The following is a 14,334-nucleotide window of genomic DNA, read 5'->3' as shown; positions in this document are numbered from 1 at the left end:
AGATCCTTTCATAATGACTTTATGTGATGGAGGACAAAATCCACAGTCCTCCTTCTGTGCAAAAATGTATTTAATAGTTTATCTGAAGACTAATATGAAGATTCAGCTTATTTTACACATCTGCTAAGCTCTGTACAATCACATTAAAACAAAACAATATATATATATATATATATATATATATATATATATATATATATATATATATATATATATATATATATATATATATATATATATATATATATTTATATATACATTTGAAATATAATCCGCCATTATCTTTTTCTGGTTTCTTGTCTGCTGTTTTCTTGTTAAAATTGATTTATTTAAGCTTAGATTGTACACTCTATTACTGTTTTTTTTTGTTGGTTTTTTTTGCTTTTCTCATGAAACACATCTGTTTAGACAGGCGTTTGGGTAACCTGTAAGAAGTTAGCATTTTATGTTTCTATGTTTTTATTGTGTCTTTTTATTTTTACTTTTTCTATGATTTTTACTGTGTATCTTCATTACAGTTTGTGTATTTCTTTATTTCTTTGTATTTCTTTGTGGCATCATGCCCATGTAAAGCACTTTGTTATTAATGTCTGTGAAAAGTGCTATATAAACAATTTTACTCCTCATCTCCCTTCTTTCCAGATGTTTCCCAGCATCTTGTCAACATATCTTTCAGTTTCACTGATTAGAAAGCACAGCGAATGAAAAAGTTATGTGTTTTTGACAAGAAATATATCTTCTGAAGAAGCCTTTTGCAGAAATGCCTTTACCAACATTATCACAACCACTTCTTCCCTGGCTCTGGCTGAATCCATATCTCTACCTCCATGCCCTCCTCTTTCCCAACAAATGTGTCGTAACCATTGCAGGTTTGCTGAGTGAGCACTCTGCACACTCCCATCTGAAAACAAGTCAGGCCTTTGTATTACAGTAAAAGCAGCCGAACGATTGCTTAAAGGTCATTACAAATCCTGTGTGGTTCCTGTGGTTTTCCACTTGAATTCTTTTATTCTTGATTGCTTGAAGCCCTGGCAGACGGGAAACGTAACTGAGCTGTAGGACAAATCGAAATTGTGAGTCTACATGTGAACGTAAAATTCATTAATAAATTAATTTGATTCAGTAATTCACACATATAACAACAGATATGAAAATCACTTGAGTACATCCACTAGGCTTAATCCATCAGAAGCTTGAAATCAGTCCTTCCAGGCAGATTATTAGTATTATTTATGAGATAAAAACACACATCCTTATTGTTCTGAATTGTGTGCATAGAACCAGCACTTCTAGTGTTTTTATTGTGCTTATGTTTCATGTTTTTGTTTGTATTTTGTATTTTTATGCTGCCTTGCTGCAACAATAATTTCCTCTTGTGTGACAATAAAGATCTGAACTGAGCTGAAAATCCAAAAGCAGCAAGCAGCGATCAGTGCAGCTAGAAGATACAAGATATTATATAAATAGATAGATATTTTACACATCAATTCAATCTATTCCTTAAAATTAGACAAGTGGAGGATTTCCAATTACATAACCTACATCCATTACCATCGCTGGATGGTACCACAACAGCTAATGTTTTCTCCCTAATAAACCAAATGGATGCAGTTTAGGGGATTGCTCATGTCTAATACCAATGATCTGACCCAAAAAAGACATTGTCTATGTATTTTCAATGAGTTCCTGATAGCAGCAATTCACATATACGTATATCTCATATTTATTTTATTGCTAGACGATGTTCGTTTAAATATTTATTTGTCTGCTCGTTTCTATGCAACGTTAACCTTTTTCAAGAATTTTCTGACAGCTCTTTGTTCTGCCTTGTTTGAATCTAATTTTAGCTGTTTTAATATATTTTTTATGAGATGCCCTCATAAGCCTTAAGAGTTTTTTAATCCCACCATCACAATCCTTTTTTAATCACTTATATTTTATGTATGCCATTGTTGTGCTGCTTGTGCAAATAAATAAACCTGAAAACGAACTCCTTTTTGGCTGCATCCATGAACATGTTGCTTTTAGAGCAACATAAAACTATTTAATTTTCAGTGTTTGTGATATAGATGTCATGGAGCCTATCAGCTGTTTTGCTGATATAAAAGATGATTTTCAACTATTAAAGATCCCCTCAAGACATGTTTGAAGATGTATATAAAGTAGTGAACAATAATCTGAAGTGTCTGATATGGTTTTCCCACAAAAAGCTCAATTATCTTGTTGAAATCCCTAAAACTTTTTGTCCCTCATTAGCAATTCCAGAATCTATGAATATACAAATATTTTTCATTTCAAAAGTTTAACTCCTGGGTACAAGATGTCTTCTTCTTCACGGTAAAGTCAATTCTCAGTGTTTGTGCACTGGAGGCTTCAAGTTTCCACATCACACTTGTATAAGTTGAATATTGCATCAGGATCAGCTTCCAAATTACTTGTGATGTCTCAAATCCTGCTTGTAGGCCCCTTAAAATCAGATATTCTCTGAGCACAGAGAAACTTTCCACTTTCAGCAGATGAATGTGAAAACAGCCTTCTAGTGTGAAACTCTGCACATACATCATTCTGCACAGTGAAGCTCAAACAACTGAAGGAACAAGAAGAAAAACATATTTTTAATGGAGAGTTAAGTATAAAAAGCGTTGCATATTTTTTGTTTGAATTTAATCAAATTTATTTTGATTTAATTATAAAATGGTTTAGATTAAGAAAAATAAGGCTATAATTTCAATATATTTGCCATTCCTTTACATTTAAAGTCCCCCTCCCCTCAAAAACATGTTTTTCTTCTTGTTCCTACAGTTGGATGTTGCTCCCTGGCCACAGCTTGCTGAGCCTACTGGTGTTTAGTAAACACGTCTTACATATAGACCCTTTAATATGCTATAGTATAGCACACTGTACATTAGAGCAATTGTGCAGTGATGTGGAAACTTAAAGCCTCCAGTGCACAAACACAGTGAATAGACTTTACGGTGAAGTAAGAGACATGTTGTGTCCAGCAGCTCAACTGAAACTAAATATATTTGCATATTTATATATTTTGAAATTTTTAAGGATGTTAACAATATAATTTAACATTTTTGGTGGAAAAAACACATAAGAGACAGATTATTATTCAAAACAGAGTATTTCATAGCCTGTACATCTTATGTTTGGAGGGGATCTTTAAGGATATAAGCAAGATAATATAACTTATTTTGTAGAAAAAACATGTCAGACACACATTATTATTAAAGTATTTACATACATTTTAAAACTTGTCTGCAGGGAGATGGAAACGTTACTCTTATTTTGAAAAACGATGACACGGCGGAAGTAAACAGTAATCACGTTACAACCCGGAAGTGTTGCCTTTCTCTGATTAACGTTTGAATAGACAAGAATGACCAATTTATCTTGTGAAGAGACGGTTAAACGCGATGCTGCTGACAGCGTACAGCCGCCTGTAGTCGTGTTTGTGTGTTAATACTCGGCTTTGGGGGCAGAGGCGGTCGAGTGCGAGCAGCAACGCCCTGATGTCAGCCGCCCCGTCGGAGAAAAAGATCCCCGCTCTGTTTACAAATCGGCTGAGAGAAATCGTTTCCCCGCAGTGTGTCGGTAGCTAATCTGTTTTTCAGTCGGAAGAAAACATGGCTGAGCTGCATGTTGTGGAGCCGAGCGGTACTGGCACCATCGAGCAGACGGAGCACCGTGATGTCCGCGGCGGTTCTGTGCGCCTGGCGTCGCCCACTCTCGTGGTACCGCCGCGGAGCAGCCAGCTCAGTCCCGGCGGGGTGTCGAGCAGCAGCAGCGGCGGAGGTGGCGGCGGCCGCTCCGTGTTCGGGTTCCCGGTGAAGAGCAACCCGAGCTCCCCGTCCGAGCCGGTGGACAAACCGGGCTCCCGCTGGGTTCGCCTGAACGTCGGAGGAACCTACTTCATCACGACCAAACAGACGCTGTGCAGAGACCCCAAATCGTTCCTGTTCCGACTGTGTCAAGAAGACCCGGACCTGGACTCCGACAAGGTGAGTAGACTTAGCTTTAATTATTATGGTGACAAATAATAACAAGCAGAAAATAAGCCAAATGCAAAACCTAGTGATGGAAAGTAACCAAATACATTTATTACAGTACTGTACTTAAATACAGTTCTGAGGTACTTGTACTTTACTTGAGTATTTCCATGTGATGCTACTGAATACTGCCACTCCACTACCTTTCAGAGGGAAGTATTGTAGTTTCTACTCTACTACATGCATTTGACAGCTTCAGTTAGTTTCCTGTGCAGCCCTCCTGAGAAAAAAAAGATCAACGTGTAGATCTGTACTCCTGGATTACTAATTAAGCTCCAATTTTGAATATTTCCATATAATATGACTTTGGCAATATATGCAACATATAAGAGCAACATCACATATGTGCAACAGATATATGTTACATAATTATACATTATATATGAATGCATATGTGGTTAAAATACACTCACCGGCCACTTCATTAGGTACACCTGTGTAATCTAATGTAATCCAATACAACAGCTCTGCCATAGATTCTACTTTAAGTTTATACATTTTAATTTTTTGTTGACATTGTCAGAAAGGTGATAATTCTACTTTATGTGTATTATTAAGGTCGTAGTGCGTGATGATGGTGTACCGGAGTGCATTATATTGAAAAGTGTTTCTAATATTTTGTCCACTGCATTAACATACATAAAGGCGTTGTGTTAATACTGATGCTTCACTATTAATAATCTAATGATGTCATATATAATAATATATCAGTCAGAGGAAGCAAACCACTACTTTTACTACAATACTTTAACTACATCAAGCTCATAATACTTATGTACTTTTACCTAAGTAGGATTTTTCATGCAGTACTTTTACTTGTAACGGTGTACTTTTCCCAGTTTTCCACTATAATAAACTCAACATGTTTGTGTTTTTGGCTGTTAGTCAAACAAAACAAGTCATCTGAATATGTTAACTTGGGCTTCAGGGAATAATCAGCATTTTTCACTGTTTTCTGACATTTTATACGCTGAGCAAACAATCAATTATTAAAGAAAATAATTGTTAGACCTGTTGATAGTGAAAATAACAGCTGGTTGCAGCCTTACAGTTCTCCTGTGATGGAATGATACTTCCTCACCCTCAGTTTTCTGTGTGTAATTTGATTAAACACAACTTCAAATGAGCACAATATAAACTAAAAAACATTAAAGTCTTAAAACTAGATTTCGACAGAGTCCCTCTTCAACACCAGGACCACGAGATGGACGACCTGTCAGAGTTGATATTATACTTCAGTGCTGTAAATTTATAACAAATATATAACAAAGTTTTGAATTATGTAGACCCAAATGACATGAAGTGGGGGTCTGGGGCCCCAGAGCAGTTTCCTGCTTTGTCCAGTTAGTAATCCAGCCTCGTTCAAGATAACTGGTGATCTATAGTCAATATTTTACCCTTTTGTCTGCTGGGCCTTGCTTCAGGTAGAGCTGGGTGATATATGATGGAAATCATAGCCATAATATTATAAGGAATATTTTCTGATATTATATCAAGTGATTCCCGACCAGGAGTAATGGATAAATAATGAATTAGATAGCTAAAAATAACGGGTGCATGGTTGAAATAGCTAGCTGAAAGTATAACACTTGAAAATGCTTAAACAAGATAGTTAAAAGTAATGGATGAATGGTTTTAACGTCCAGCTTCTGCTGTTTACACATGGTAGTGAAACGTAAACTGATCTGAAAACTGACTGTTCAGTTTTACAAAAAAGTTACTTTAACATCCATTGTTATATCTTTAATAGTTAAATAATATTCACTTTAAGATCAGTTCCAGTGGACACATTTGGAGTGGCTTGTGCTGATAAATGGGATATGTTTACGTCTTAAAGGATTTTTCCTGAAGTTAAGATTCATCTGCTTATTTCCTGTGTGTCTCTTTTAAAAATAATGGGTCATTTATGGCTCATGTTGTATCCCTTTGTCCAAATATTAATATATTTTCAGTTGTTGTTCCAGCTGTCCTCATAAATTTAATCCCAGCTATGGTTGCAACTAACAACTAATGGCATTATCAGTTAATCTACCCATTGTTTTCTTGTTTTGTCTATGAAATGTGAGAAAATAGTGAAAAATGTCCAACACAAATGTCCAGAGCCCGCAGTGACCGACGGTCCAAAACCCAAAAACAAAACAGAGAAAAGTAGAAAAATCCTCAATTTTTTCTTGAAAAATTCAGATTTATTATTATTAAATAATGATTAATCAATCATCATTCATCCTGTCAATCAACTAATCACTTCAGCTCTAATCCCAACACTGTTGGACTGTTTTTAGATTTTGGCAATAAATTCACGCTTCTCCATTCTGTTATTTTCTTTCTTGACGTTACTCCACTTCACCGTTTGTAGTACTGATTTTTGTAAAGTGATGAAGGCTCAGTGAAGACTCCTCACTCATGCCGTCTGTTGTCGTGTCTCCTGCAGGACGAGACAGGAGCGTACCTGATCGACAGGGACCCCACATACTTCGGGCCCATCCTGAATTACCTTCGACACGGAAAACTGATCATGGATAAAAATCTGGCTGAGGAAGGTAAAACATCTTCATCTTCATCCCTGCAGAAAGATCTTGATCATTATAAGGACTGAGTATCGTTTAAAGAATGACAACACCAGTACCAATACCAGTACCCTTAAAGTGATAACAATAAAATTAAAGTCCTTCATTGGATAACCATCATGTGAATGGAAACACCACTCCTCCTCATCCAAATGATTTTTACATGAATATATTTTGAAAGTGTTCAAATTATTAAAATATTTATTAAACAACTGTACAAAACTGTACAATGAAGTATTATCAATACAGACTGTACGGGTTGTAGCTGCTGTGGTAGTCGACCAATCACACGTCACATTAAATCAATGACCGCTCGTGGTGATTGGCTGAGAGCAAAACTATACAGATAGTCATTTTTTTCTAGATCTGTGTACAAAAAGGATCGAACGCAGATAAGGTTTGACTGGAGAAGTTTTGATACTACTTGGTACTGGGTCATTTCAGTCGATACCTTAAAGGCCAGACCTATTCATTATAAAACATATTTTCAACAGCATGTTGAAAAACGCCTGTTTTTTTTTGTTTCAGGTGTTCTGGAAGAAGCCGAGTTCTACAACATCGCATCTCTGGTGAGGCTGGTTAAAGAGAGGATACGGGACAACGAGAACCGAACGTCTCAGGTACATAAAACGAGAGACCAAAACAATCAGAACAAGTCAGAGGACTGAAAATAGAACTGGCTGATTAATCTGTTTCCTGAACCTTTTTCTAGTACAAATGTAACCAAAATAGTGTTTTCTGTTCTACGTTTATGTGAAGATTATTGATGTTGTTTTAGTAACAGTCGCTGTGTGTGTGTATGTGTGTGTGTGTGTGTTGTGTCCCTCAGGGCCCTGTGAAGCATGTGTATCGAGTACTACAGTGCCAAGAGGAGGAACTCACACAGATGGTCTCGACCATGTCGGACGGCTGGAAGTTTGAGCAGGTGCAGAATATGCAGCTTTTCCCCCCTCTGTTGTCATGTGTTAGTTTATGCTTAAGTTGTTTCAGAGCTTCAGTTTCCACACAGACCTAAAACATATACAGAGAAATATCTGTAATTTCATTTATTACTAAAGAGAAAATTGAAAAAAATCCAATAAAATGCTGAAATATTGTGTATTGTTGGGTATTAAAGACTGAAACGTGTCTGTAGTGCAATGTATCGACAACAGTCAAGTACTGATAATTAGCATCGACTGTCTAGTCAGATTTAAGGCAGCAGCTAATGATTGTTTTCATCATTGATTAATTCTCTGATCATATTTTTGATAGTCTATCCGAGATGTTACTTTGGCTCTGGAGGTTTCATCTTCAAATTGATGGTTTTGTTCGACCAACAGTCCAAAACCTGCAGATATTAATTTATTATAACAGACTAACAAAACAAGAAAATATAAAAATAGTTGCAGATTAACTTTTTGTTGATTGATAAATTGATTAAATGACTGATCATTTTAGCTTCTCTTGTTTAATTATTTTTTAACATATAGTTCCAGATATTTAAATAGTAATTTTACCAACTTAAGTTTTCTTAAAGTAAAATTCTTGTACGGCTGTTCAGACAACTTTAAACATTTGAAATGTTTGGCTTCTTCTGTTAAATAAAAAAAAAGGTAGAAAAAACACAGAAAAGTATCTTTATGTTCATCACAGTTAGAAAAAAGTATTTGGTTTTGCACCAAAACTCAGGTCTTATTAGCAAGAAATGTCAAACAATAACCAGCTCTAATACAGTTATGAAATATAAAAATGAATCCTTTGAGAACGCTTTTCTAGCTTTTTGTAGACATTATTTGTTGTTTTACACCACTGCTGTTATCATTATTTATTCCCTCCTCAAATGTAAAAAAGAAATTGCAGCAAATGTAGATTTTAGGTAGTTCTTCTCCAGTCGTAGTCGTACTTCTTCTTTATTTTTCCTCCATGGAGGCAACCTTGTAATTTTTGTTCTGTCCACATCCTCAGCTCATAAGCATCGGCTCCTCATATAACTACGGCAACGAGGACCAGGCAGAGTTTCTATGTGTCGTTTCCCGGGAACTCAACAACTCCACTAACGGCATCGTCATCGAGCCCACCGAGAAGGCCAAGGTGAGCGACCTGCTGCATCCGAGTCCCTTTACTTACCTCTGCTAGAAAAAGGGGGAAAATAAATGCTACTGAATGATGATGATGATGATGATGATGTCTGTGTTGATGCTCTTTCTTCCTTCCTCCCTCGCAGATCCTTCAAGAGCGAGGCTCGCGGATGTGAAGAGACCCAGATCCTGATCTAAATAACACTTCATCAACAAAAACAAAACAACCACAACTGAACTTTTCCCCCCTCCAGTTTGCATTAAGATCCATAAGTTTACCTCCTTCTATCTTTTTACCATCATCATCATCATCGACCTCCCTCCCTCCCTCCTCCCTCCTCTGGTGTGTCTTTCCACAGCGGGGAGCTCCCTGACTCAGTCCCCCCAGCGCTGCAACACGACCCTGACTTGTCTTCTCATTTCCTCTCCTCCATCGCCGGCTATCGAACATTTCAGGTGGAGTTTAAAAGAGTTACAAGTGAGCGGTTTTCCTCAATGCAGCTTTTTTATTTTTTGATGGTCAGTGTCACAGCGGTGCAGGCTACGGTGCTGATTGTAGCCCCCTTGTTATCGTCAGTGGACGGACGCCCAGCTCGGAGCTACTATGAATCATCATCTTCATCGTCATTGCCGTTGACAGACAGGATACTTCCTCTCTCTCTTACACATCCGGCTCTGTCGACTTAGCAGAAACCTCCTCAGGACTCTCAAAGGACATAAAGGAATGAACACAACTCCACAGACTGAGCCTCTCACTCTCTCTCTTTACCTGAATCCGTTAACAGAGCGCCCGTCGTCTCCTTCTCTCTGCGCCCCTCCCCGGACTCCTCAGCCGACGTCTGAGGAAGGAAACGTCGCGGCACGACAAACCGAGCCGGGACGTAACAGAGGTACGAGGAGGAGACGGAGCGGTTGCAGGCAGCATGACGCAGAGTCCGATCGCTCTGTTTGAGCCAGCCTGATGCAGCGTCATCTCCGCTCTCTTCGGTCTTTAAAACAGTGTTAACAAGTGACAGATATTCATCTTAAAGATGCCCTGCCTCTGATTGGGCACGGGGAGGAGGAGGGAGGAGGCGGCGCTGCTGGAAAATCCAAACGTCTCACTCCTGTCGTTTCCTGTTTTCAGGCTCGATTTGATCTGTCCTTGCAGGGAGAAAAATCGGGATATTTCCGCGCAAAAGAAAACAAATGACTCAAAAAAAGACTAAACCACACCTGTGTACAACTTGTCAAGGCATGTGAGGAATCTATATAAATCTATATAGGCTACATGATGAAATTATATGAAAAATTGAATGCAAATGGTGTAATTATTGATTTCTGTATCATAGTTGTCATATATTTACGTATTCTGGTGGGTGAGTCTATTTAAACGGTGGAGAAAATATCAGTTTTCATAAGCAGTTTTTCCTGAAGGTTTAACACCTGGTGACAAAGGTGTGAGTATGTGTATGCAGTGCCTCTCTGCTTTCTGTCCATGACTGAAATATCACGAGCTTTTCAGCTGCACGTTTTCTGTAGTGTTCCTCCAAAATAACTCCAGATATCGTCGATAAGTTTTCTCTTAAATATCCTACTTTGATATCCTGCATATCTTAAAATTGTAATTAGGGATTACGGAAAACTACTGTCATCGCCATTTGTCTGGACAAGCGTGGCGTGGCGTGTTGGGGGGGGGGGGAGTCGATGGCCAGTTTGTATGCTGCCTCAAAAAAAAAAACCTGAAGCACCCTTCTTCTTCTCTCTCTCTGGCATTGTGCTACTACTCATGCCAATATTCATTCACTTTGCAGCTGCCTCTGTTGCCATTCCTCAACTTAACAGCCAGCTGACCGTGTTGTCGTCTTTCATTCTGCAGCACTTGTAGCAACTGTGGCGCAAGCTGAATTGTACTCCTCACGCTTAAAGCCCTGAGATACCTGAGCCTACATTATCACAGATATTATTATTATTATTATACTGTAAGTGAAGCTGCCAGATGGGAAGTGTCTTCAGTTTTCTGAGCTTCAGAGGGAAGCTTTTATTTCTTTTTTTTTTGTTTCTGTGCCAGCAGATAGAGATGCTAACTTGGCTAAAGTATATTTCTCTGGAAGTATACTTGACATTAAGTTGCTGTATGATAGTGCTATTTTTTTAGACTTGTAACAACATTGGATAAACATGCAAATACAGTATAAACCAGCCTGGTTCCAGACCTGTGAACCGCTGCCCACATCTCTGATTTAATAATGAAAATGAAAGCTTGATTATCAAGCTAAATGTGTTTTTAAAATATTTATAATTGAATAGTTTTGATAATCAATTAATCTGTTATTTTTCAAGCAGAAATGTCAAACGTTTTTTTGGTTCAAGCTTCTCATGTGAAGAGTTTCTTCTTTTCTGCATTTTATATCACTGTAAATTCAATATTTTTGGACTGTTGAAGACTTCTCTTTGGGCCCTGAAAAATTGTGAAGATATTTTCAGACATTTTATAGACAAAATTTCTATAAAATAGCAAAAATTGTGACGCAGATTTTGACATTTTGTGGACAAAACGAATAGAAAACTTAGAAAACGAATGATTATTTTCATTAATGTTGATTCTTTTTTCAAGTAATTAATCATTTAGTCTAAAAAAAAAAATACCAGAAAATGGTAAAAAAAAAAAAAAAAGAGTCAAATTTAGAGTCTTTAAATTTCTTGTATTCAACCAACTGCATAAAACCCAAATATAATTAAATTTACAATAATATAAGACCAAAAAGAGGCAAATCATCATATCTGAGAAGCTGAAACCATTGAATTTTTTGGCATTTCTTCTTGGTTAATTGATTACAATAGACTATATTGTCCATAAATAGACTTTCCACCTTTCTAAACTACAATGTCAGCACATGAGAATATAATGTTGTTACTCGTATATAAATGCAGCCTTGTTATAAGAGCAACTTAATGCAAAGTTTGAGCCATATTTACACATATCAGATGGAGAATTGAAACATCTTGTCGGTGCCCATCGTGCAGACCGAACTCACCTTTTTATCACTCTGCTCCTAAAAGCAAAGGAGCGTCCGATCTTTACGTAATATTGCCGACACCTACCTATCACTGGCATTGATCACTTTGATACACCATCCTTTGTATAAAGAACATATTTGATGCAGTTATGTTATATCAAGCATGAACAAAAAGAATGCATTTTAACGAAGAAGAAAAAAAAAACAACCTGTACCTTTGCTGTTGTCATGCTCCCTGACCATGTCCAGTCAGGCCTCAGAGCTCAAACTTTGATGTGACTTCCTCTTTGTCGTTTTATTTCTCCTCTCGAGTGTGTGTCGTGCAGTTCTATTCTACTAATCGGAGTCGTGAGCAGACCGTGAGCTGCTAAAAATGCCCAAACGTCTCATTGAGGAGCACTTTTTCCTCCCCCTTGTTGTCTCTGGGCCTTTTTCAAAGCACCGTGGGTGTTGTTTCCCTTTGTCCGTGTCCAGTGTTGTGCCTTTTGACCTGTGTTGTGCACAGTTGTTCTCCCCTCTTTATCATAAGGTGCCTCTCATACCTTAAAAAAGCCAGGATGCACCAACCTGAGGTTTAATGTATAATTGCGGTCTTTAGCTTGGTTTCTGTTGTTTTGTGTTTGGGTGAGAGGCACGCCAAACATGCCCGTTCTCCCCTGCGTTAAGTTTTCTTACACATACCTACAAACTGAAACGTATTCCCAGCTGCTTCCTTTGTGCCATTGCTTTTGAGCTGAATCCACCCACAATACCTTACACACTGCTGGAGATTCAAAATGTTTGTCTCTGCTGCAAACACTTGTGGTTTTACAGCGCCACTAAACGGAGGGGAGGGCGCAGTCGCCCGCAGGAAGACTGTGAAAGCAGGTTTCCCTCCTCTCCTTTTATCTTAGTAAAACTCCAGCAGTGCTCTTGTTATTGGAAATTGATTCGATTATAAACTTGCCATCATTTGGCTTCTTTTTACGTCCTTGAGTTGCATGCTGAAGCCATCTCTAAGGGTCCCACTTTTAGATGTATGTAATCAACCTTCAAAGCACTTACTGTACTTGTCACCTTTGTGAACCCAGTTTGATCTTAACTTTGGTTGCTTAGGTCAGTGGTTTCCAACCTGAGGGAGGGTCAGGAGGAGATCGCAAGATAGTTAACAGGATAGGAAGAAAAAAAACAACATATTTAAGAAAAAGTCCTCAGACTTTGCTCTAATCGTTGCTTTTTTAGCAGCCATGCTAGTAGCGTGGCTCTAGGTGGCAATATTGGTTGGTCGGTTTACCTCTTTGGTCCAAACTGAAATATCTCAACCACTACTGGATGGATTGCCAGACATTCGTGGTCCCCAGAGGATGAACCTTAATGACTTTGGTGATCTTCCAACATTTCATCAAGTCAAAATTCATCCAGCGTAATATTTCAACATATCCTGGAAAGATTTGCACCAAATTTTGTACAGACATTCATGGTGCCCAGAGGATGAATCTTAATAACTTAATAACTAATCATTTAACTTAATAAATCACTATTAAATCACTCTTTCCTTGAACTGCTCACACGACTTATGCATCCTGTGACGAGGGGTCACAAGTGTTTCATTTAAAGGGGTGAAAAAAAGTCCCAAAAGGTTGGAAACCACTGACCTCATAGAAGCTTCTTGTGTGATTATCCCAATATTTGAATCAAGCAACCATTTTTTTTTTAAAACAAAAAAAATAACTTTTGACCATTAGTTTTTACTTTCACCTGCACTAGTTAGTCTACAAATAATGTGCAATGTTAACAAATCTGCAAAAAAAAAAAAAGTATATCTCTTGTTGTTTGGGCACGTGAAAACATGAGAGCATGCATTGTTCTAGAGATTATGATGTCGTGTACTGGATTTTGTCTGACCTCTGTGTTAGTGCAAAGTGTATGTGATGCATGGCGGGGGGAGCAGAGGGAAGGCATGGCTCTGTGGTTCGTAGGTGTAGATTTCTTGTGTGGAACAGTTGGTCTACAACTAGACATATTCTCTACTCACATGTTCTGTTTCTTTGTTGTTTTCGTATCTTTGTCATGTCAGTTTGACTTAACAATAGATAAAGAATAGCTAGCTTTGAACACGAATTAACCAACCAATCAGATTGCAGACCCCCACCGCCCCCCCCACCCCTACCCCTCTCTAATCTTGGTTTATATTTACAGCATTTACGCGACCCCCGAAGGTCAACACACAAAAAGAAAGATTTTTTGATTCATGGATCATTTTGCCAGTTAATCTGTAAACACCTGCATGCGTTTGTGGACATGCACACTTGTACACTCATTTAGACGTATTGAGAAATGTCACCTATTAACAGTTACTTTGTGTTCATTTATCAACAGTATTGATGTCAAATGTGAATATTGTCAATGGAGACTGTGGAGAAATGTTTGGAAGCTGACAAAACATTTTGTCTGATTGTTTGTTTCACTTTTATTTATTTTATATTTTTTGAATTTTGTCTACCAATGTTGTTTCTTTACATGTAACAATTTTAACAAAACCCAGTCTGGTTTTTAATCATAAAATGTGTCTGTGTTTTAAAATGTGGCTCGCTGACTATTTCTTCTGTTTTCTGTGGATTTAAACAATGTTTGCCTCATGAGACATGATGACAACCACATAATGACGGATTCA

The 14,334-nt window shown here is 37.8% G+C and overlaps 1 protein-coding gene across 1 annotated transcript; it reads left to right on the top strand.

Moving 5' to 3' along the window:
* Nucleotides 1-3,318: 3,318 nt before the first annotated feature.
* kctd2 (potassium channel tetramerization domain containing 2) lies at nucleotides 3,319-13,372 on the top strand. Its single transcript, XM_067575989.1, has 6 exons — nucleotides 3,319-4,007; nucleotides 6,487-6,595; nucleotides 7,151-7,242; nucleotides 7,452-7,547; nucleotides 8,570-8,695; nucleotides 8,829-13,372. Exons 1-6 carry the CDS (start codon nucleotides 3,633-3,635, stop codon nucleotides 8,856-8,858), a joined length of 828 nt encoding a protein of 275 aa, XP_067432090.1. The 5' UTR covers nucleotides 3,319-3,632; the 3' UTR covers nucleotides 8,859-13,372.
* The last annotated feature ends 962 nt before the right edge of the window (nucleotides 13,373-14,334 follow it).

This window comes from Thunnus thynnus, chromosome 20 (assembly GCF_963924715.1).
Source record: "Thunnus thynnus chromosome 20, fThuThy2.1, whole genome shotgun sequence".
In the NCBI taxonomy this organism is placed as follows: domain Eukaryota; kingdom Metazoa; phylum Chordata; class Actinopteri; order Scombriformes; family Scombridae; genus Thunnus; species Thunnus thynnus.
The sequence above is the reverse complement of the archived record's forward strand: the minus strand, read 5'-3'. Positions and strand labels throughout refer to the sequence as shown.

Coding starts and splice junctions, on each gene's coding strand:
- kctd2 (XM_067575989.1), top strand. CDS start 3,633: ATGGCTGAGCTGCATGTTGTGGAGCCGAGCGGTACTGGCACCATCGAG. Junction 7,548..8,569: donor ACGGCTGGAAGTTTGAGCAG/GTGCAGAATATG, acceptor CCACATCCTCAG/CTCATAAGCATCGGCTCCTC. Junction 8,696..8,828: donor AGCCCACCGAGAAGGCCAAG/GTGAGCGACCTG, acceptor CCTCCCTCGCAG/ATCCTTCAAGAGCGAGGCTC.